This window comes from Diospyros lotus, chromosome 7 (genome assembly GCF_014633365.1).
Source record: "Diospyros lotus cultivar Yz01 chromosome 7, ASM1463336v1, whole genome shotgun sequence".
NCBI classification, from domain to species: Eukaryota; Viridiplantae; Streptophyta; class Magnoliopsida; order Ericales; family Ebenaceae; genus Diospyros; species Diospyros lotus.
Window position 1 is genome coordinate 1,368,431 of NC_068344.1, and position 20,622 is coordinate 1,389,052.

Here is a 20,622-nt window from a genome sequence, read left to right on the forward strand (position 1 = left end):
TAGGTTGATCCCCTTTAGTGAAAACACTGCTTTTCTTCAAGTAGTACAACCATTCTATTCCTCAGCAACACCAATCATCTTTCTCGTGTCTAGTGCTTGAAACTCACATTTATGAGGAGAAAAAATAACATGACAATTAAGTTCTTCGGTGAGTGATGAACAAAAATTAAATTGTTAGAAATATTAGGAACATGAAGGACCTGCTGAATAGGTAATGAGGAATAGAGAGTAACATTACCTTGACTAGCTATAGGAGTTGTATTACCATTGGCTACAGCTGTTTTCTTGGAAATACTCATTGGTTTATAGGATTTAGAAACATTTAGATCATAGGTCATATGGTCAGTAGCTCTTGAGTCTAGGATCCATAAATCATTCCTAATAGTATGTAAGGCAGTAAGAGATTCATAATGAAAACAAGTACCTGCTTGTGCCAGTGAGTAGGTGCTATCTTGAATGGTTTTCGAAAATCTTTTTAGCTTACTGATTTCATCAGCATTCAGTTGGCTTAAGTCATAAGTTGTACCTTCTCAGTAATGGTTTCCTCCTTCTTGTTTACATTACAAGGCTGTGCTTGGTTTCTGGACTGTAGTTTCTAAAACCTCCCATCTTATTCAGAACAACCTCTTTTCCATGTAACTTAAAACAAGTTTCCCTAGTATGTTTAGTTTTTTTTGCAAAATGAACATCACAAACTCTCCTGATTTTGTGGTCTAGAATGTGGATCATTCCTTCCCTGTTGAGACTTGAACCGAGAGCCATCCATCTTGTTAGTTACCATTGGAGATCCCTCAGGATTAGTCTCATTGAACATGGCTGTTTTTCTATATTCCTCACTACAAATTATAGAAAACACTTCATTAAGTGATGGAAGTTTTTCTCTTCCAAGAACCTACACTCTCACTTGATCATACTCAGCATTAAGTCTAGCAAAAAACTCAACAACTCTATCCCGCTCAAATATAGAAGTAAGGATGGCTACATCTTCACTACACACCATCTTAGTATCTTGATAGTGATCTAATTCAAGCCAATATCCATTCATCTTATTATAATACTCATACTTAGTGACTGTCAAAGATCCCTGCCTTGTACTACTTATCCTTGTTTTTGTGCCAAAGATTACAGAAGCATCTTACACCTTAGAATAAGTATGTTTTACAGTATCCCAAATCTCTTTAACAGAAGATTCACATATAATTCTTGTTTATCTCAGGCTGCATTGAACTCCAAAGCCAAGACATGATCATTGAATCCTCAATATCCCGTCCAAGAAAATCTGGATATGAGATCTTGGGGATTGGCTTGGTTAAATAAGCTATCTTACCCATAGTTGTTGAATTGAGAATCAAAATCTTATTTTATGAATTGTGAATCGAGAATTGAATCAACTCCACTCGTAAGATTCGGTACATATTTTCAATTTTAACTATAAATAATATTTATCCATAGAAAATAAATAAAATATATTAAAATATAATATATTTTAATAAATATGATGGATCATGTGGCCAATGGGAAAAACGCTTGTCTACAAGGTAAGAAATGTGTCCACCATGATCAATTCTTTTAAATATAAATAGACAAATAATACTTCTAAATATATTTGTTAATTTTAAAATTATACCAAAAGTATATTCATGTTGCCTTTAAATTCAAATTGTTCCAAACCAACCCATTTTCAAAATAACAAGCTTGGAAAAAAAAAAAACTTCAACTATTAGGCTATTAATAAACTCCATTGTGCATAATCTTCACTAGTTATCAATCATTTTCAAGTTTAAGAGCATCATCATCATCATTTTCATCATATTCTTTGTCTTCAAACATAGCCAAATCCACTTGTTCTCCATCCTCTACATCTTCCTCACCATCAATCATTTCTAAATTCAATTCTTCTTCCACTTTGTCTTCAACAACTTTTCCTTTTTCTTTTCTATGTAGCTTCAAGTTCCTTGCCCCTATATCATATAACATATTAGAATTCAACTCAAACTTACACAATCTCAACTCAATCCCTCTCTCTCTCTCTCTCTTTTTTTTCCTCCCCCTCTGTTTGAGAGAATGGGTTTTTATGGATATTTTAGGTGTCTTAATTTTTTTGCTTGCGATTCTTCCAATTCGTGCAATTCATGTGATTTAGTGTCGATTCTTGCGATTCTATGTTGATTCTTTTACAATTTCGATTCACCATATAGAATCGACTTGTTTCCTATATGAATCGAGTCGACTCGTACGATTCAAATTATGAATCGTATGATTCTAATAACAGTGATCTTACCTCATCATTCAAAAACGTTTGCATAAGTTGAGACCACTGTAGATAGTTTTTACCATCAAGACAGTAGGAATGATGTATTCCCATCAATTCGCTGGATGAAGTGTTTCCCATAGATGGATCAAACAGAACACCATCTCCTTTTGTCACTGGAGTAGTGGTTTTCAAAATTTCTGACATGGTAGAGGAGATAAATGGTTGATAAACTAGAATCAAACCAAAAACAATATTGCGGCAATGAAGGCACACGGTTGTTTAACCGGATTAAGAAGATAATGAAGGTAGATCACTATGGCTTTGATACCATGTGAAAATTGAATAAATTCTTCACTGCTTCGTATGCACACATACAAGTCCTGTTATAGAGATGAGGATTATACAACATAGGAAAGATTCGACTATGTACAAATAGGAAGTTTCCTAAACACTATAGGAAAGTTTCCTAAAAACCAATTTAGAAATCTCCAAAAAACCAAAGATATGATTAGCTTCTAAATTAAAGATGCTTTGACTAACAACTCTCTTTGAGGCACTAGCCAAAGTTTCCTTATTTCTTCCTTCGGGAACCAACATAATGCCGTAGACAAAAATATCTAGTGAGTTAGAATAAATGTGGTCAACCCCACATGGTGGGATTAAGGCTTGTATGTTGTTTTCTTTTGCTCCCCAATCCTCCCATTGCTGGCGTCCTACATTGTTAGACTTCAGCAACAAGTAGATTGGGTTGGGAGGACTTGGCAGCAACTCCATTGGCAGTAAGGAGATGCATGGAAAGGAAAAGCAAAATTACAAAAAAACCAAAAATTAAAATTGAGAACTGATCAAAGTTATCAAATAACTAAGTTTTAACTCTTTAAATGAAAATGAACACAAAAATTAAAAACCAAAATTGAAAACAGAAAACTGGAAGCTTTATTAGATGTCCCCTTAATTAATCCCTTGACATAGGATGATCATTCTTTTTGGATACATATTTTTCATGTGGGATGTTCAAAATCTTTTTTGTAGAGAGAAAATCACCAGCAGCTAATTTTTATGTTTTTTATGCCTCCTGTACAACTGTTCACATTGTCATATATTACTCCATACTGTCTTATCTACCATATTTAGCTCTGGAAGACCAAAAGTCTGGTCTATCCTCATTTGATATTCTGGCTAACTGATGAAGATCATAGAAACAAATATTTTAGGAAACAATATTTTAGGTGTAAAAGAAAAAATAAATAGTGTTTTATTAGTTTCTTTATTTTATTTTGTTTCCTAGTTTCTTTTAATTTCTTTTTTCTTCCTATAATCCTAATTGGATTGGGATTATCTTTATAACCTTAGTTAGATTATATCAAGGAATCCTAGTTAGAATAGGTTTTTATCTATTAGTTGTCTATAAATAATCCTTTAGTGATGTATTGAAGAACATACTTTTATGAATGATGTTGAATATTGATATTGATTTTGAGTAATTGGGATTGCTCTTGTTCTTTGGTTTGGGTTCTGCATCACTAACCTTCTAAACTTCCCCAGCTGTTACTTTCTTTGTAAGACTGAAATGTGGTTGCCGTTCCAGATTCTATTTATAGTCCCTTCTAACCTTGTGTTGCTGTTTCTTCTTTTGCTCTTCTTTCTTGATGTCTGTGATTTTTTTTTGGAGGTGGGGGGTTTAGTGTTTACTTTCTGATAAAATAACAAGTAAATAGAAGCCCAAGTTATTTCACCAAGCACAAAAAAAGAAAAAAAAAAACACAAACTGTCCTTTGGGTTTTTGTTTTGTTTTTTTTTTTTTTTTTTTTTTTTTTTTGGGGGGGGGGGGGGGGGGGAGGGGGTGTAAACACTTGTTCTCATGTTGATATGTTTTTATACTAATAACTCTGAATGCTGATGAATTTCAGTCTTCTCCTGGCGAATATTATAGCTATCAAAGAATTCAAGTAGAGATGTGATATTGGAATTTAGAAGCATGCCAAATTCTCCTAAATAGTCTTAGTTTATTTCTTTATTCTAGAGAATGATTTATTTCTAGTACTTCATCTGCAATATTTGCTGGTGTGAAGTATATAGTTGGTGCTCCTATACTTGCACATGATTGAACTTCTTTATTTTCCAGGGAATATAGTTGAACTTCATGCTTTGGTTTGTTTCTTTGTCTTCCCCAATTATGGTAATCTTTTATCTCAAGTACTTATCTAAAGCTGTCTCTGTAGGACGTTGATATTGATTCTCAGTACAAAAGCTACAGCACGATTACAAGGCAATCTCTCGAAGCTTGGTCTGGCGCACAACTTGATCTAGGTCTTGTATGTGTCTCCATGATTCTTTCCATCATTTTTATGTTGGCTTGGAGTACTCTTGGTACCCATATTATATGATTCTCAACCAGCATTTTGACCACTGGGCTACAATGTTATTCAACTTTTTTGACACCAAGCTTATACAACCATAATAAATGAAGTCAGTGAAAGATTTAAAGTAGTGTGAGAAATCTTATGATTTTCATTTACTTACTGAGTCATATTTTTGTCTCTACCTTTTTGGGTTGCATGAATTACAGGCACTGTAATATGCCAGTCCATCAGCAATAGTTTGAAAAGTTAGGCTTGCAGATAACACTATAGCAGTGACCAAACTTGAGAACCCATTTTTTCTTTTAATTTATTTTTTCTTCTGAAAAGTGAATGAAACCCATAATGGTTAACCTGACATTTCCTATGAAGTAATGCTTTGCCTGAATGATATTCTATATCTTGTAGGTGGAATCAGCAATTGAGTATATCTGTCGTCATGAAGGTGATGGAGCCATTCTTGTATTTCTCACTGGATGGGATGACATTTCTAAGCTTCTTGACAAAGTCAAAGTGAACAGTTTTCTTAGAGATCCCAGCAAGTTTCTTGTCCTTCCTCTTCATGGTTCAATGCCTACCATAAATCAACGTGAAATATTTGATCGCCCACCATCTAATGTGAGGTAGCCATGTCTCCTGTTTAGGTTTATGGTCTGTGCCAGTTTCATAGTCCAAGTGCTTCTTTGATCTTTATAAATGAATTCATTTATTTTTATATTTCGTTCTTTGCTTGTGTATCTTCTTCACTCAAGTTTTTGCTGATTAGCCTTTTACTCAATCTTTCAGTGATTCTCCTACTTTTGAGTGATTCATAATGCCATACAGATAGAACTATCCAAGCCAAATTGTGGCAATTATTAACTGTTTAGAACTCATATCTCTTTGGTTCATATGTAGATCTGTATTTGCTCATTCATTTTTAGCCCTGCAGTTTGGTATGAACTTAGATCCTGGTGAATCCTAAATGTAATCAGCTGTTTGCTGGTGGTAGGTCGTTGGTTACTTTAATTCCAACATCTGGCCTTACTCTCTACTTGTTGCAATGTGTATTAATGGAATGTAATATGTGGATTTGGTATAATAAGTGATTGTTAGTACCCTAGGTCTTTCTGAGAATTGGACGGATCTTAACCTCATTTTTACTAAGAATTGAAACTATAAATAAATTGAGCAGATTACCATTATGAGATATTTCTACATGAGGAAAGCATGATAATAACTAAGTGGCAAAGTTCATATCTTCACAAAAAAAAAAAAAAAACCTCAGATTTTGAAAGCAACATAAGCCTAATTCCCCTTAAATAAAATAATATATATATTCAAAAATTTAAAAATTGAGATGTGTTTGTTAAAGGCATATGGATTGAAGGTGTACTTAAAAACCTATCCCCTCTCAAAAGAAAGAAGAAGAAAAGAAAACAATGAAAAATAGAGCTACAAAAGGTTTTTATTTCTGAAAATAACACATGCCCATATGATAGGGTAATAAACATACCGTTCTATTAGTAATTAGTTGTCTGACCTATTACCGTCTGATTGGATCATCTAGCTTTGAAATTGACCCATAACAGATGCCCATGCAAACATAGTGATAAATTAGTTCCAAAGATTTTGGTATCTGAAAGTAGGTCCTAAATTTTTAGAAGTTTAGAATCTTAGACCCTGCATAAAGTTTTTCCAAATACATACTTCAGAACTTGAAATTTATTTGCCAATGTTGCAAGTAGGGAGGGGATGATCATTTCATTATTAGTGGACTTTCAGGTGATTTCTTCCTGCAAGGTTCACCCCTAATGGTAGTTATCTTTCATTTGCTTATATTTGTACTTGGCAAAAAAGGTGGCGGAGAGGGAGAAGTGATTATAGGCCATCCGTCCTGTCTGGATTACCCAAAAGGGGAAAGATCATTTTTGTTTAGGCTCTGTGTTCAGTTATTATGTCCTTGACTTTCAAGACCATGTTTTACTCACCAAAGAAAGGAAGCTGTTTTTGAGTCTGCCCATTGGAATTTTATGAAATGTAGTGATTCATTTTTCTTTCCCCACAAAGATCTCTGAAAACTCCAACAATATTCTTGTGTAAGCTATTTCCTTTTCTGAAAATTCTTGTACAAACCTTTTCATTTACTTTAAGTCGTGGAACACTGACCATACTGCTATGACTATGGTATTATATCTTCTACAAATTCTTCCACATAAATTATTTTCATATTCAACCAAATCAATTAACTATCCTTTAAACTAGAATAATTTCTTGTTTAATTTCATGAAGTATTCCATGATTTTACTTTTTGTCATGACAACCAGGAAATAACCACAAATGCCTTTGCCAACAGTAATCCCGTTTGAAAGAGAATGGTGCATTTGGTGCCTCATATTTGAAGGCCATTGTACTTCCGCCAACAGTTGCTTCCATTTCCATTATATATTAAGCAGATGACATCAGTTTCATGTTAACACCTACTAATTTTTCAATTATTGTTTGATATATTGTTGTATGCATTTACTATTTATTTCTTATGAGTTTTAGGAAGCATAGACTGCTTGAATGCTGACATAAGATTCTGTTTTCCGGGGCTGATCTTTAAGGTTAATGCCAACTGAACATTTAACACCATCCTCAAATGTTATATATAATCTTGTAATCTTTTGGTGTATTGTTCTATGTTTTTCTATTTCTATTATAGTAGTGTCAGCAGATTGTTTCGATTATCTGAAAGCTTTAGAATTTTTTTGCAATTTAGTTCACTTTTATATTTTGCAGAAAGATTGTGCTAGCAACAAATATTGCTGAGAGCAGTATAACCATTGATGATGTTGTATACGTAATAGACTGTGGAAAGGCAAAGGAGACTAGTTATGATGCACTAAATAAGCTGGCTTGTCTGCTGCCATCATGGATATCAAAGGCCTCTGCACATCAGGTTTGTTACCACTGTCAAGGTTGAACACTATTATGCATGTGTAACTAAGTTTCCGAGAGTTATTGCTTACGAGTTTGGGTTTTCTTTTTTTCTCTCTTCTCCTTGTTATGGAAAAATGGTTATAGAGGCGTGGTCGTGCCGGGCGTGTGCAACCTGGAGTTTGTTATAGATTGTATCCAAAGTTGATCCATGATGCAATGCCCCAGTATCAACTGCCAGAAATTCTTCGAATGCCTCTCCAAGAGCTATGCTTGCATATTAAAAGTTTGCAGTTTGGAGCTATTGGATCATTCCTTGCAAAGGCTCTTCAGCCTCCTGATCCTCTCTCTGTTCAGAATGCAATTGAGCTTCTAAAAACAATCGGGGCTTTAGATGATGGGGAAGAGCTCACTCCACTTGGTGTGTAAACTATGGATGCACTCTTTTTAACAGTTTCCCAAGTCCGAAATCTTCTCCAAGCTCAATTAGTTTTTCTTGACAGGACGCCACCTATGTACGCTACCTTTGGACCCAAATATTGGGAAGATGCTTCTCATGGGTTCAATCTTTCAATGCCTTAATCCTGCACTGACAATTGCTTCTGCCCTGGCACACCGGAACCCGTTTCTCCTTCCAATTGACAGGAAAGAGGAAGCTGATGATGCTAAGAGATCATTTGCTGGTGATTCTTGCAGGTTAGATTATCTTCTAAAGGACATACTGCTGCTCCTTTAATAGCATTCTAATTTTTTTTCAAGAGCTGGGATTAAAGTTGGGGATATAAAAAAATGTCTCATGCAGTGATCACATTGCACTTCTCAAAGCTTTTGAGGGATGGAAGGATGCAAAACGTTATGGCAAGGAAAAAGCCTTCTGTTGGGAAAATTTCCTTTCTTCAGTGACATTGCAAATGATGGATGATATGAGACTCCAGTTTCTGGATCTACTGACAAGCATTGGCTTTGTTGATAAATCCAGAGGCGCTAATGTACGCTGTTGATCGAACTCTCATTTAAGTTTGATAGTATGACCGGCATAGTTGTACAAAATAATAACAGCTGCTGCCTCTCTGAAGTGCTTAAACAGCCAAATTTTTATAATAAAAGTGGATGCTCAATCCAGGAATGATTACTAAAACTTCTTATTGCCCATTTTAATAGACTTGTATGCATGTTTGCAGGCTTATAACCAATATAGTAATGATTTGGAGATGGTATGTGCAATCCTCTGTGCTGGACTTTACCCCAACGTTGTGCAGTGTAAAAGAAGAGGAAAGCGGACGGCATTCTACACCAAAGAAGTTGGAAAAGTCGACATTCATCCTGCATCTGTGAATGCAGGAGTTCATCTTTTCCCCCTCCCTTACATGGTCTATAGCGAAAAGGTGAAGACGAGCAGCATATACATCAGAGATTCCACAAACATATCGGACTATGCTCTACTAATGTTCGGTGGCAATCTCATTCCTAGCAAAACCGGTGAAGGTATTGAAATGCTTGGCGGGTATCTTCATTTCTCTGCTTCAAAGAATGTGTTGGAGTTGATACGGGTAATGTCCTATGGCGGTTTCTCTCTCCTTTTTCCATTCTCTTACCATTGCATGTGCAGTCAGTTTCTTTATTTCTTAACATTCTTACCAGCCTTGTAATTGACCAAGAGTTGAACTGTAAATGCAATTTGCAGAAATTGCGAGGGGAACTCGACAAGCTCTTAAACAGAAAGATCGAGGAACCAGGGTTCGACATATCTGCCGAGGGAAAGGGAGTAGTTGCTGCTGTGGTTGAGCTACTCCATGCTCATAATGTGGGGCATTGACATGTCTACTTCTGGAGGGCTCTGTTTCAGGAATGACAGCCCCGGGATATTTTCTTAATCATATGGTAGTTCCTACCAGTCTTGGCCATCTTCTGTAATAAGTCTAGCTTTTGTTGAGAAATGTAACATTGGTGGAATCACAGGGTTTTCCTTGGAAACACCGTTGTGCAACTGTTTTAATCTCTTTTGTTGTACCTCACTCGTATGCTCCTATCCTATTCTAATCCAATCTAATCAATTTAATTAGATTTGTACTGAATAGAAAGAGTGCATTTTGTGCAAACTCTATCAGCAGGGAGAAGATCTGGAGCTCAAAGAGGTGGGTTATGAGGTGAATCTTCTGTAAGTAATTTGTTTTTGTTTTTGTGTCCTGGTGGAAGTTAAGACCAAAGAATTAGATAGGGGCGTGCATAAGCATAAAAAAAATCAATTCGACCGGGCCCACACTCGTTAATTTGGGGTTTTTTGATTTAGGTGGTCAGTAACGGTTTGGGGTTTAGAAAAAGTTGAGTATGGGCGGAGGGGCAGTTTTTAGGGATGGCAATTGCAACCGAAATCGTGGAGAACTGAATTGAAACTGAATCGGTCAATGCGGTTAAAAATCGTTTGACTAGGTAATGGTTTGGTTCGGGGAAAAAATCGAACACTGTTTCAATAAGTATGGTTTGACTATGGTTTTCACTAAAATCAAACCAAAACTCGAACCAAAATCGAACCGAATGATGGGTAACCGAACTGAACCGAATATATATAATATATTATATATAATATAATATGTATAATATTTATATATAATATATATTATATACAATCCCGCCTACATGAGGCTAGCTCATCCCAACCCAATTGCCTTGCTTGCAAACCCTTCTCTCATTTTCTTCTCCTTCCTCTCTCAACCTCACTCTCACTTTCTCTCACCCTTGCTGCCTCTCGCTCGTTCGCCCGCCCTCACCCTTGCTCTTTGCATGTCTCTTGCTCTCGCTCGCCCTCGCTGGATCTCTTTTACTCTTGCTAGGGCTCGGCCCCTGCTGTCGTTTGCCCTCAATCTCTCTAACCTTTTCTGCCTTATTTCTCTTGCTCTTCTGCGCGAGCTCGCCAATCGCTCTCGCTCTCTGCATCTCTCTTGCTCTCACTCGCCCTCGCTAGATCTCTCTTGCTCTCGCTAGGGCTCGATCTCTCTCACCCTTACTGCCTCATCTCTCTTCATATTAATTTATTTTTTATATTTATAATTTTGTTAGATGGAGTTGGCTCATTCATTTCAGATGGATATGCATCAATTTACGAAAAATATATTAATGTTGTTGATGAAGGTATTAACTTTCGTAACTAATTTTTTTTAGCTTAAATTATAATTTAATTATGCACATATTAATTTATTGATCTTAATAATTGTAGGTTTAGAAATGTGATTTTATATCTAATAAGTTTTGTAACTTTATGCAAGAATAAAGTAACTTTATTAGAATTTATCTTTATTTGTTGTGAAATTATCAAAAAAAATTATAAATGCTATTTGTCTTTGTTTGTTGATATGAAATAAACTAAAAAAATCATGATTAAAGCGAAATCGAACCGAAATCAAATGGTTTGGTTATGGTTTTAAATTTTTAAAATTAAATGGGTAATGGTTTGGTTTTGGTAATTTAAGTTTGGTTTGCTTATGATTTTGGCAAAAACCGAAACCAAACCGAATCATTACCAACCCTAACAGTTTTGATTTCATGGTTCAATAAATTGATATGTAAAATTGATCGTTCACTTTAAATTGAAGTTCAAAAAATCTCTAGTAACTAATAATATAGTAATATACATGTTGATTATATTTCTATTATTGAAGGGTTTATAAACTTTGAATTAATATTATATTTGCTCAAAATTGTATACAAGGTATACAAAATTTGTAATTTTTAGAGATTTTTTTAATTTTCTATTGTATGAGAATGAAATGATTAACGATGTTAATACTTAAATTTATTATAATATCGTTATATAGATTATATTTAGTGTAACTAGATCATGCGATTTATATTGCATTACTAGTTTTAATAATTATAATTTTAGAGTTAGAAAATATGTTTATATAATTATTTTTAAGGGAAAATTGTTAAAATAAAATAATTTTTTATGTTTAATAAAATTGAGATGAGAATTATTATTATTATTATTATTATTATTTATATTTACACTATTATATAAATAAAAATGATATTTTAGTGTTATGAATTAATTTTTAAAATATGCTTAATATTTTTATTTAACAAATTAAAAATAAAATTAATGACCAAAATTTGACATTCTGATATTTTAAATATAAAATATTTAATTTTATTACTTTACTAACTCTATTTTTATTTAATTTAAATTTAAATAATATTAGGGGCTAAATAACAATTATTAATTACCATTTAATATTTTTTTATTTAGGCAGATGATAAAGTATAAAAGGGTTCACTGGTTTGTGCAAAAGACGAACCTATAATCAAACTATTTTCAACAGAACCGCCATTAGAGGCATCAGAGGAAGAAGGGGGAGAGAGGAGCCTTCCTTCACGAATCGTTGCCGGAGGAGCAAAGAAGTACTTAAATCACTGTGCTGGTGCCGTTTGCAGGTCCCGGGATATGCTATTGCTGGGTTAGGGCTATTCACGTTCTATGCAACTGTTGCTCCGACTCTGTAAAACCCTAGGTCTACATTCTTCTCATACCCCAATCGGCAGAGATTCGAAGAAGAAGCAAGTTCCATGGGTCGTCCCGAGCCCTGCGTGCTCTTCTCTCAGACGTTCGTGCATTCCCAGCTCGACGAGTACGTCGACGAGGTACCCCTACCCCTCTTTGCTCTTCTTCTTCTCTACTTTTGTTTTTTCGTTCATGGGCTTGGCATTCAATTCGGGGGCTTGACTTACTTTTGGCTTGCTGTTTGGTCCGACGGGTAAAAGGAGCGAAGCACACGAAAAGGAAAATTGGCAATGGGATTGGGTCTTGGGTACTGGACTGCCAAGGATACTTAATCGGGTTGATTTAGTTTCTTAATATGTGTATTTTTCAACATTGCTTAACGACCTGTTAATTTTCTAGTAGTAAGATAAAATTCATGTTATCCATTACGTAAAATTCATGTTATCCATTACGTATTTTTCAGTGTTACATGTTAGTAGCTATTATGTTCAAGTCTTTCTTAATTGCCCGAGGGATGTCAAGCTGAGTGGGTGGTGTTTCATGACATATAGCATTAAAAAAATAATGCATCCATGGAAGTGAAGTTCCCATTGATTAAAGATATTTTGATTAGAGTTGTTTAAAATAATTTAGCCATTTGCTATGTAGATTATTAATTTGAGCAAAATCATGTTTCAATAGAGCCAATTAGAAGAATGAATCACATAATTGACCCTAGTTATTGGGTTGGGGTGGTGGAATGTAGGGAATGGAGAATAATGGACAAATCATTTATCAAATTATTTTGGGTGGGTTCAGTGCTAATGGACTATTGGGCTCCTTGGGAACTGATGAGTGCTAAGACATTAGGAGATTATTGGAGAACGAAAAGAAGAGAGCTTAGTGGATAATGTAACTTTGAGTAGGCATTGGATCCTTATATGTATATTTATGTAGGTAAGATAAAGGGAGAGGTGCCTTTCCGTTTTTATACTTTATTTTTCTGGTTTCTCCTATAGAATATACTGTTAACAGGGTATTTGCCACTAACTAGGTTTTTCTTTTACTTATTTATTTTTTTCTTTCCAGGTTATATTTGCTGAACCTGTTGTCATCGCTGCTTGTGAATTCCTTGAACAGAATGCTTCTTCTACTTCTCCTGTGGTGACACTGATGGGGTATGCTGCTAGAAATATGAATTTTTATATTTTTCAATACATATTTGGGTCACTTTACAGCCAGCTGAGTATCTTTCAGTTAGAAAGATACTACCACATTAAAGTATTGAAGAGGGAGAGTTAAGGGTCCCAAAGTTGACCCCTCACCTTTTTTTTTTTTCCTTCTGTCATTACATTTTTTTGACTTTTGTCTCACTTTTTATGTAAAAGTGATAAGAAACATAGCCTGCAACAATTATAATGGTTCATGTTAGAGGCGTAGTTGTTGATTTGACCATGATCATTACTGCTTTTCTCTTTCTTGGCAGCATTTAGACTTGAAAATGTACTGTTGATAGTTGGTATATTATGTTGTTTTTGTTGAGCATGTACCATTTAAGATGATCTCCTCTGTTATGTTGTTTTTGTCTTGTACTGCCTCTACCTTCATGGATATTGGATGCATTTTGCTTATTGTTCTTATTTTCTTTTCTTTTTTTCCCCTTTGTTTTCTTTCTTTATTGTTTTATTTACTGCCTTCCGTTCATCTTTTGCATTTTGTGTCTGGCTAGATGCTTTAGCTTCTATACCTGGAATTGAGTCTAACTTGCAAACTGCAGCTATTCTCTTTCCAGAAAACTTCTCCTTTTCTTTTATTTATTTATTTATTTTTGAAAGTGCCTTTAAAGTAGTTAATCATTCCTTACTAAGACAAAGTAACCTATAGGCTTTATTATGAGGGGCTGATGCTTGGGACTTCCAATTAAATTTCTTATTTAGTTACTTCCCTTTGTTGGGAATATAATCTATTGAGTGCACATAGCAGCAGTTTCTCCCTTTCTGTACTTAGTTTGAACACTTCACATTAGTACATTATTGAATGTGTCAAAACCCTCCACAAAATAACATAATCTCTATTGCACTGAGGACAGCTGGCTGGGTGATTTTTGTAATGATTTTCCTTTTCTGCTAAGTGATCTATATAGTTTTTTTTCCTGTAAATTAAGTGATCTATAAAGTTGTAGAACCATATCTGCAATTATGATACTCATTGCTTGATTGACCCATTACTACTTAAAATTGTTGCAATATTGCACAAGAGAAATAGATTGACCTGTGATCCATGATTTGATAAATTGCCAGTTTATGATGTGCAGAATGGAGAAAGATATTTTCCTTTTATGCCTTGACTAGCAATGTTGGTATTTGAGGTCATAAAGATCTATTTTGGACTGCTTTATTTGACACTTCAAGAAAGAATTTAGATCTTTAGTTCCAATGTCATTATTCACAGCTTTTAATTAATGCTATCAAACTTAGTATACAGCTTAGTGGGACCTTTACTTGCTCAGTGCCATGTTACACTAATCTCCCTTTTTTCAACTGTTAACCTAGATCTCACCCTTTATATGATCACTCAATCACTCAAACTTACCCATCGAACTCTCTCTCTAATTCGCATATGAATAGCAAACAGAATACAATCAAGAACCAACCAAGAACTGCACAACACACACAAGATTTACCCTGGTTCGGTCTCAATGAAAGACCTACATCCAGCTTGGCTTTCGCCCCTGCTTTCTCCATTATCTTGAATATTAGTACAAGATTACAAGTGCACTCAAACACAACTCTCACCTAGCCCATAAACCTGAAAGCTATATAGAGTTGTTACAAGAAAGATATCCACTCTTCCTCACTGCACAATCTCGCCCCAAGACAGCTGTAAACTCACAATAGAAAGCACACTTGCAAGCCTATCTCTCGGCCCCTATTTATAAGCCATAGAGGGCGGGAGAGCTTCCTGACTGACTGCCCAAAACCGGCAGTTACAACCAATTCGGTCAGACCCTAACTTCTAGAAGAAATAACTGATAAAATACAACATAATATTTCCCTCACATTACAAACCCTAATCTAGTACAAATGAACTTTAACATCAACCTTCAAATTGTGGCAGTATTTTCAATATGAATTCTGTGGTTTGTCTGGTTTTTTGGGTATTTGGTTGTCTGACATCTTCTTGACCACTATGGTATTCTTGGTTGTGTTGGCTAATCAAGTTTAATCTATGTCTATCTGCAATATAGGACCTGCTGATATATATTTGTGCATACTTGATTTGGAAATTATGAGAACATCTTGAACCCATGGATAAGCTATGTCTCACACTATTCCTTTAAACTCTTGCATGCATGCTGTGCCTGTTATACCTTCTCATGGACATCTCTCTTCCTTTTTTTTTTTGGTAAATGCCTCTGTTGAGTATCAGCTGAGTTAACTCATAGGGAACCACGTTTTTATGGCATATCCATTACCGTGTTATGTCAGATACCAGCTTGTACTATATAACTGGGTACTTCTTATTTAAGATATAGGACTCACTCCTTGACTGAATAAATAAGTGTTAAGAGAGTTTTTTTCTTGTTTTCTGGCTTTAAAGTTGATAATGGTGCAAGGATTTGGTTCTGGTTGAATTAGTGGGGTGGCCCTATTCCATTTATGCCTTTCTCTGTGGACCTCTTTTGCTAGGCTAGGAATAGGTAGGTTGCTGTCAGCAAGGTTTTTCAGGCATCCTCTTTGGGTATTGCCTGGTGGTCTCTTTCCAGGAGAAATTTTTTTAAGTGTCTGGAACCTGGGTGTGACAGCTTTACAGTATTCTTGATTATTATGCTTAGACTGGTAAGATTGAGGAGTGTTGGAAATCTGTGTACAGATCTTACAGAATAAGAGCCTCTAGGGTTGTTTTGTTTGATTGCTGGTGCCTGTGGAGCTATTGTAATGGGTATTCTAGAATGGTGTGGTATTTTTTTCGCTCCTTTTTTGTACCTTGTTGCAGTGGATCATGCAGGTGTCAGTATTTGATTTCTGGTTTGATTGGGAGACAGACTTTCCTTTCATTAAGCAGTGTCAGTTTTTCATATTCTTTAGTTTTGTGTTATATGGAACTTGTTGAGGGAGAGGAAAAGTAGCACCTCTGAAGGCATGGAGCTCGCATGCATTTCCTTATGAATGCTCTACTTTCCCACTTTTTTTTCTTATTGGGCTTAGCCTATTGTTCTGTTTCTCTGTCTGGTTATTATTTTATTTTTTTGGATGAGCTGTTTTAACTTTTTTAGCCTATTGTTCCATATATTATTTTAGCCTACTTTCCCACTTATTATTTTAGCCTATTGTTCTGTTTCTCTGTCTGCTCTACCTTTTTTTTTTCTTTGTCAGCACTTCAGTTTCTGCAGGTTTTTTGCCATCTCTATGGTGTCTCTCTTTGATATTGTCAGTGCCGGAGGGACTGACCAGGACAATAGCAGAATTCTGGGAAGGAATTCTGTGATTATCGGGGAGAGAGAGAAGAGAGAGAGAGGAAATCAGAATATTCTCATTGATTGCCTTGGAGCATGGCTCTCTTACATATATATAGGCGGTTTAAGGGGTTCTTCTAGAAGGTACCCCTGCCATAGCACAACCTGTAACGGCTTAGGTACTCCCAATTTAGCATAGAGAAATTCTATTTGCAGCCACCCATTTTGCTCTCCACAACCACCTTTCAATATATCTAAAATACCCTTGTTTGAAAACCTATTTTTACCCCTCACTATTGCAGCCACTTTCTCCCTCAATGAACTGCCCGCCAGCCATATGTGGCCGCCCATTCATGTTGGAAACGATGCGGCGAAGGACGCCATATACGATGCAACAAAAACAAAAAACAGATGAAAATACAGGAGTAGAAGAATGCATACACAGACGCACGCATATATATCTATACACACATATGTACATACACAGTCACACAGAAAAGAACTCCCATCTGTTGGCTGCTCTTAGCATAACCTTTAGGTTGTAGGCCTTGATTTTCATTGTGTCTGTGCTGGAGGTATTGACAAGGGCGATGGCAGAATTTCGATGAGGAATTTGGTAGTTGTTGTGAGAGAGAGAGAGAGAGAGAGAGAGAGAGAGAGAGAGGCAAATCAGAATATTCTCATTGTTTGCCTTTTTGGGAGTGTGTGATGTAACGACTCTAGTACTCCTACTTAGCATAATGGAAATTATAAGAAATTTAAAGTAATAGACAATTCTACCCTAGGAGCATGACAATATCCCCTCCCTTAAAAACATTTTTTGTCCTCAAGAAATTACAATAGTCTGATCACTTGGGGAAATTGTGTGAGCAGCTCCGGTAGATACTCCCATGTGGTGTGATCTAGATGGCGGTTGGTCCATTGCATTAGCACTTGTGTCAAGGGTAGAGAGTCATGGTAGATGACTCTCTTATCCAGCATAGCCAATGGCTCTGTCGTCTCTGGAGGGTCTGTCTCTAAGGAGGGCAGCTTTGGACTGACTGAGTCATGGGGTCCTACAGACTTCTTCAGGAGGGACATGTGGAAGACCGGGTGAATTCCAATCCCTTCGGGAAGTTGCAGCCGATAAGCCACCCTTCCCACTTTAGCTAGCACTTGGTATGGCCCAAAATACTTAGGGCCTAACTTAGTTGGAGGAAGACCGATGAGTAGGCTATTGCTAGAACCTTCTCATTTTCAAATATACCATATCACCCTCCTCAAAACTCCTTTCACTCCTCCTCCAGTTTGCCAATTGCTTCATCCTGTTTTGTGCCACTGTCAGCTCCTTTTCGATCACCTGCAGGGCCTCTTGTCTTTGCCTCAAGTGTTGATCAACCGTAAGCTCCACATTAGAATAGTGCATCATTGAGGGTATCAATGGGGGCTTATAGCCAAACAATGCCTCGAATGGGGATCTCTTGAGTGAGCTATGGTAGTTAGAATTATAGCACCACTGGGCTAGAGGTAGGCACTAATTCCAACTCTTTGGTTTGGAGAAGTAGACACACCTTAGATAAGCCTCAAGACATTGGTTCACACGGTCTGTTTGCCTGTTTGTTTCAGGGTGGTATGTGGTTGACATGTGCAACCCAACCCCTAATCGTTTGAACAATTCCTTCCAGAAGTTGCTAGTGAACACTTTATCCCTATCAGAAGTGATGGATAAGGGTAGGCCATGCACCTTTACCACAATGTCTACTAACAATCTGGCCACATCAGGGGCTGTGAATGGGTGGGCTATACTAAGGAAGTAACTAAACTTAGTGAGTTGGTCCACAACTATCAAGATGGTGTTTTTACTTTTAGACCTTAGTAGCCCCTCTACAAAATCCATAGAGATGTGTTGCCATGCCTGTTCAGGTATCTCCAGTGGTTGGAGTAGCCCCAGGTATGGCACCTGTTTGTGTTTGCATTTTTGACATATAGGACACCCTAGCACAAAGGCAGTAACCTCCTTCTTCATCCCAGGCCAAAAGAATAATTGCCTTACCTTGTTGTAGGAGACGTTCAAGCTCGAGTGCCCTCTAATAGGCGATGCATGCAAGGCTTGCGAAATTCTTTCCCTAAGTTGGGGTCTTCCCCAATCACTATCCTCCCTTTGTACCTCAGTAGGCCAGCCTTTAAGGTATATCCCTTTTGTTCTGTTGGCCCAGCTATCAATTGTGTAATGAGGTCTTTAGCCTAGGTTGACTGCTCAGAACTCCCTGATTACCTCCTTTATCCAATAAGGGACTACCACTGATATGGCTTGGCATTCTCCTTTTTCCTCCCTGCTAGATAGTGCATCAGTTACTGTATTCTCTTTGCCCTTTCTGTACTGAATGGTATACTCTAGCCTAAGCAATTTGGTCACCCCTTTCCTTTGAAGCTGCGTGTGTTGCCTTTGTTCCCCTAGGAATTTTAGACTCTTGTGGTTTGTTCTAATGACAAACGGTATGAGGACTGCTATGAGCTCTTTGTCATATATGCTCAGCCCCAAATGTTTGAGAGCTAAGGCCTGGTTGAGGAATGCAATAGGTCTGACCTCTTAAACCAGCATTGCCCCTACTCTTGTGTCACAAGCATCTGTTTCTAGGGTAAAGGATTTGGTGAAATCAAGCAAGGCTAAAATAGAGGCTTGGACCATAGCTCTCTTCAGAGCGTTAAAAGCTGCTCTTGCCTTGTCACTCCATTCGAATCCATTATTCTTAAGTAGCTTAGTTAGGGGTTTGCTGATCACTCCATAACCCTTAATGAACTTCCTATAATCGCCAGTAAGCCCAAGGAATCCCCTTAACTCCTTAATGGTCTTGGGAACCGTCCACTCCAACATAGCAATGATTTTCTTAGGATCCGTGGTTACTCCCTCACCTGTAATTATGTGCCCTAGATAGTCCACCTTCCCTTCTGCAAAGGTACATTTGGACTTCTTTACAAACAATTGGTGGGATTTGAGGACTTGGAAGGTGGTTTTGAGATGGTTTAAGTATTGTTCCAAGTTAGGGCTATTCACTAAAATGTCATCAAAGAAGACTAAGATGAATTTTCGGAGATAGGGACTAAACACATGGTTCATTAGTGCTTGGAGCATTGGTTAGGCCAAAGGGCATAACCTGAAATTCATATAGTCCTTGGTGAGTACGAAAGGCAGTTTTGGGGATGTCTGAACAACTCATCCGGATTTGGTGGTACTCGGATCTGAGATCAAGGTTTGAGAATATGGTTGCTCTAGCCAATTCATCTAGCAAGTCATTGATAATGGGAATAGGACATTTGTTTTTTATGGTGTGGGAATTCAATTGTCTATAATCTACACCAAACCTCCAGCTCCCATCTTTCTTCTTAACAAGAAGAACAGGGGATGCGAAGGGGCTTTGACTAGGTTGGATTATGTTCTTGGAAAGCATGTCTTTAACGAGGCGTTCAATTTCTGTTTTCTGAAAGGGGGAGTATCGGTATGAATGGACACTTATAGGTTTTGTGTTAGGCTTAAGGTGGATGGTATGTTCTAAGAAATGGTTAGGGGGTAGGGATGAAGGTTCTAGGAATATGTCCTCAAACTCAACCAATAAGGAGTGTAAAGAGTCATTGAGGTTTACGTTGCTTGGGGATCTGGTGAGGGCGTTTAGCTTGAGTCATTGGTGGTCCTCTGTTTCGGACTCGCCATTCCCCCTGCCATCCTCATCCACGTCAACAGCAATTACAGAATGCAGTTGGGCTATAGCTCCTTCTTCATGCTCAAATAGGCTATTCAAGTGACTTCCTGAGATCGCCCTGCATTCTCCTCCTTCCATACATCCGGTCAACGTCAATCTCCTTCCTCCTTTCTCAAAGGTCACCTTTAGGGTGTTGAAATCAAAGATTAGAGGACTCACCGTCCTCATCCAGTCCACTCCCAATACGATTTGACACGCCCTCCTAGTTGCAGGATCCTCACGTCTGCTGAAAATTCATACCCCTACATTCTCCATGTAAACCCTTGACATTTGTACCTATTGATTATTTGGAAGCCATTGACCACAGTCACTGAAAGGGGTATGGTGGTCTGTAGCACACACGAGAGTTCCTTAGCTATATTCTCATCCAAGAGACTATGCGTGCTCCTACTATCAATGAGCACAATTAGCTTCTTTCTTCCCACCGTTCCTTTAATTTT

The 20,622-nt window shown here is 37.0% G+C and overlaps 2 protein-coding genes across 3 annotated transcripts in view; both read left to right on the forward strand.

The window, feature by feature from the left end:
- The window catches only part of LOC127806240 (DExH-box ATP-dependent RNA helicase DExH1), a 34,200-nt gene extending 24,623 nt beyond the window's left edge, over positions 1-9,577 (forward strand). For both annotated transcript variants that reach the window (XM_052343392.1, XM_052343393.1), the window contains 8 exons: positions 4,477-4,569; positions 5,023-5,237; positions 7,378-7,537; positions 7,663-7,936; positions 8,019-8,211; positions 8,318-8,504; positions 8,697-9,065; positions 9,200-9,577. In XM_052343392.1, coding sequence (XP_052199352.1) covers positions 4,477-4,569; positions 5,023-5,237; positions 7,378-7,537; positions 7,663-7,936; positions 8,019-8,211; positions 8,318-8,504; positions 8,697-9,065; positions 9,200-9,331 — 1,623 coding nt within the window. In that variant the 3' untranslated portion in view covers positions 9,332-9,577. The remainder of the gene's footprint in view (positions 1-4,476; positions 4,570-5,022; positions 5,238-7,377; positions 7,538-7,662; positions 7,937-8,018; positions 8,212-8,317; positions 8,505-8,696; positions 9,066-9,199) is intronic.
- Positions 9,578-11,818: 2,241 nt separating this feature from the next.
- The window catches only part of LOC127806975 (protein virilizer homolog), a 54,957-nt gene continuing 46,153 nt past the window's right edge, over positions 11,819-20,622 (forward strand). Inside the window, exons 1-2 of the mRNA XM_052344618.1 lie at positions 11,819-12,150; positions 13,079-13,167. Coding sequence (XP_052200578.1) covers positions 12,076-12,150; positions 13,079-13,167 — 164 coding nt within the window. The 5' untranslated portion in view covers positions 11,819-12,075. The remainder of the gene's footprint in view (positions 12,151-13,078; positions 13,168-20,622) is intronic.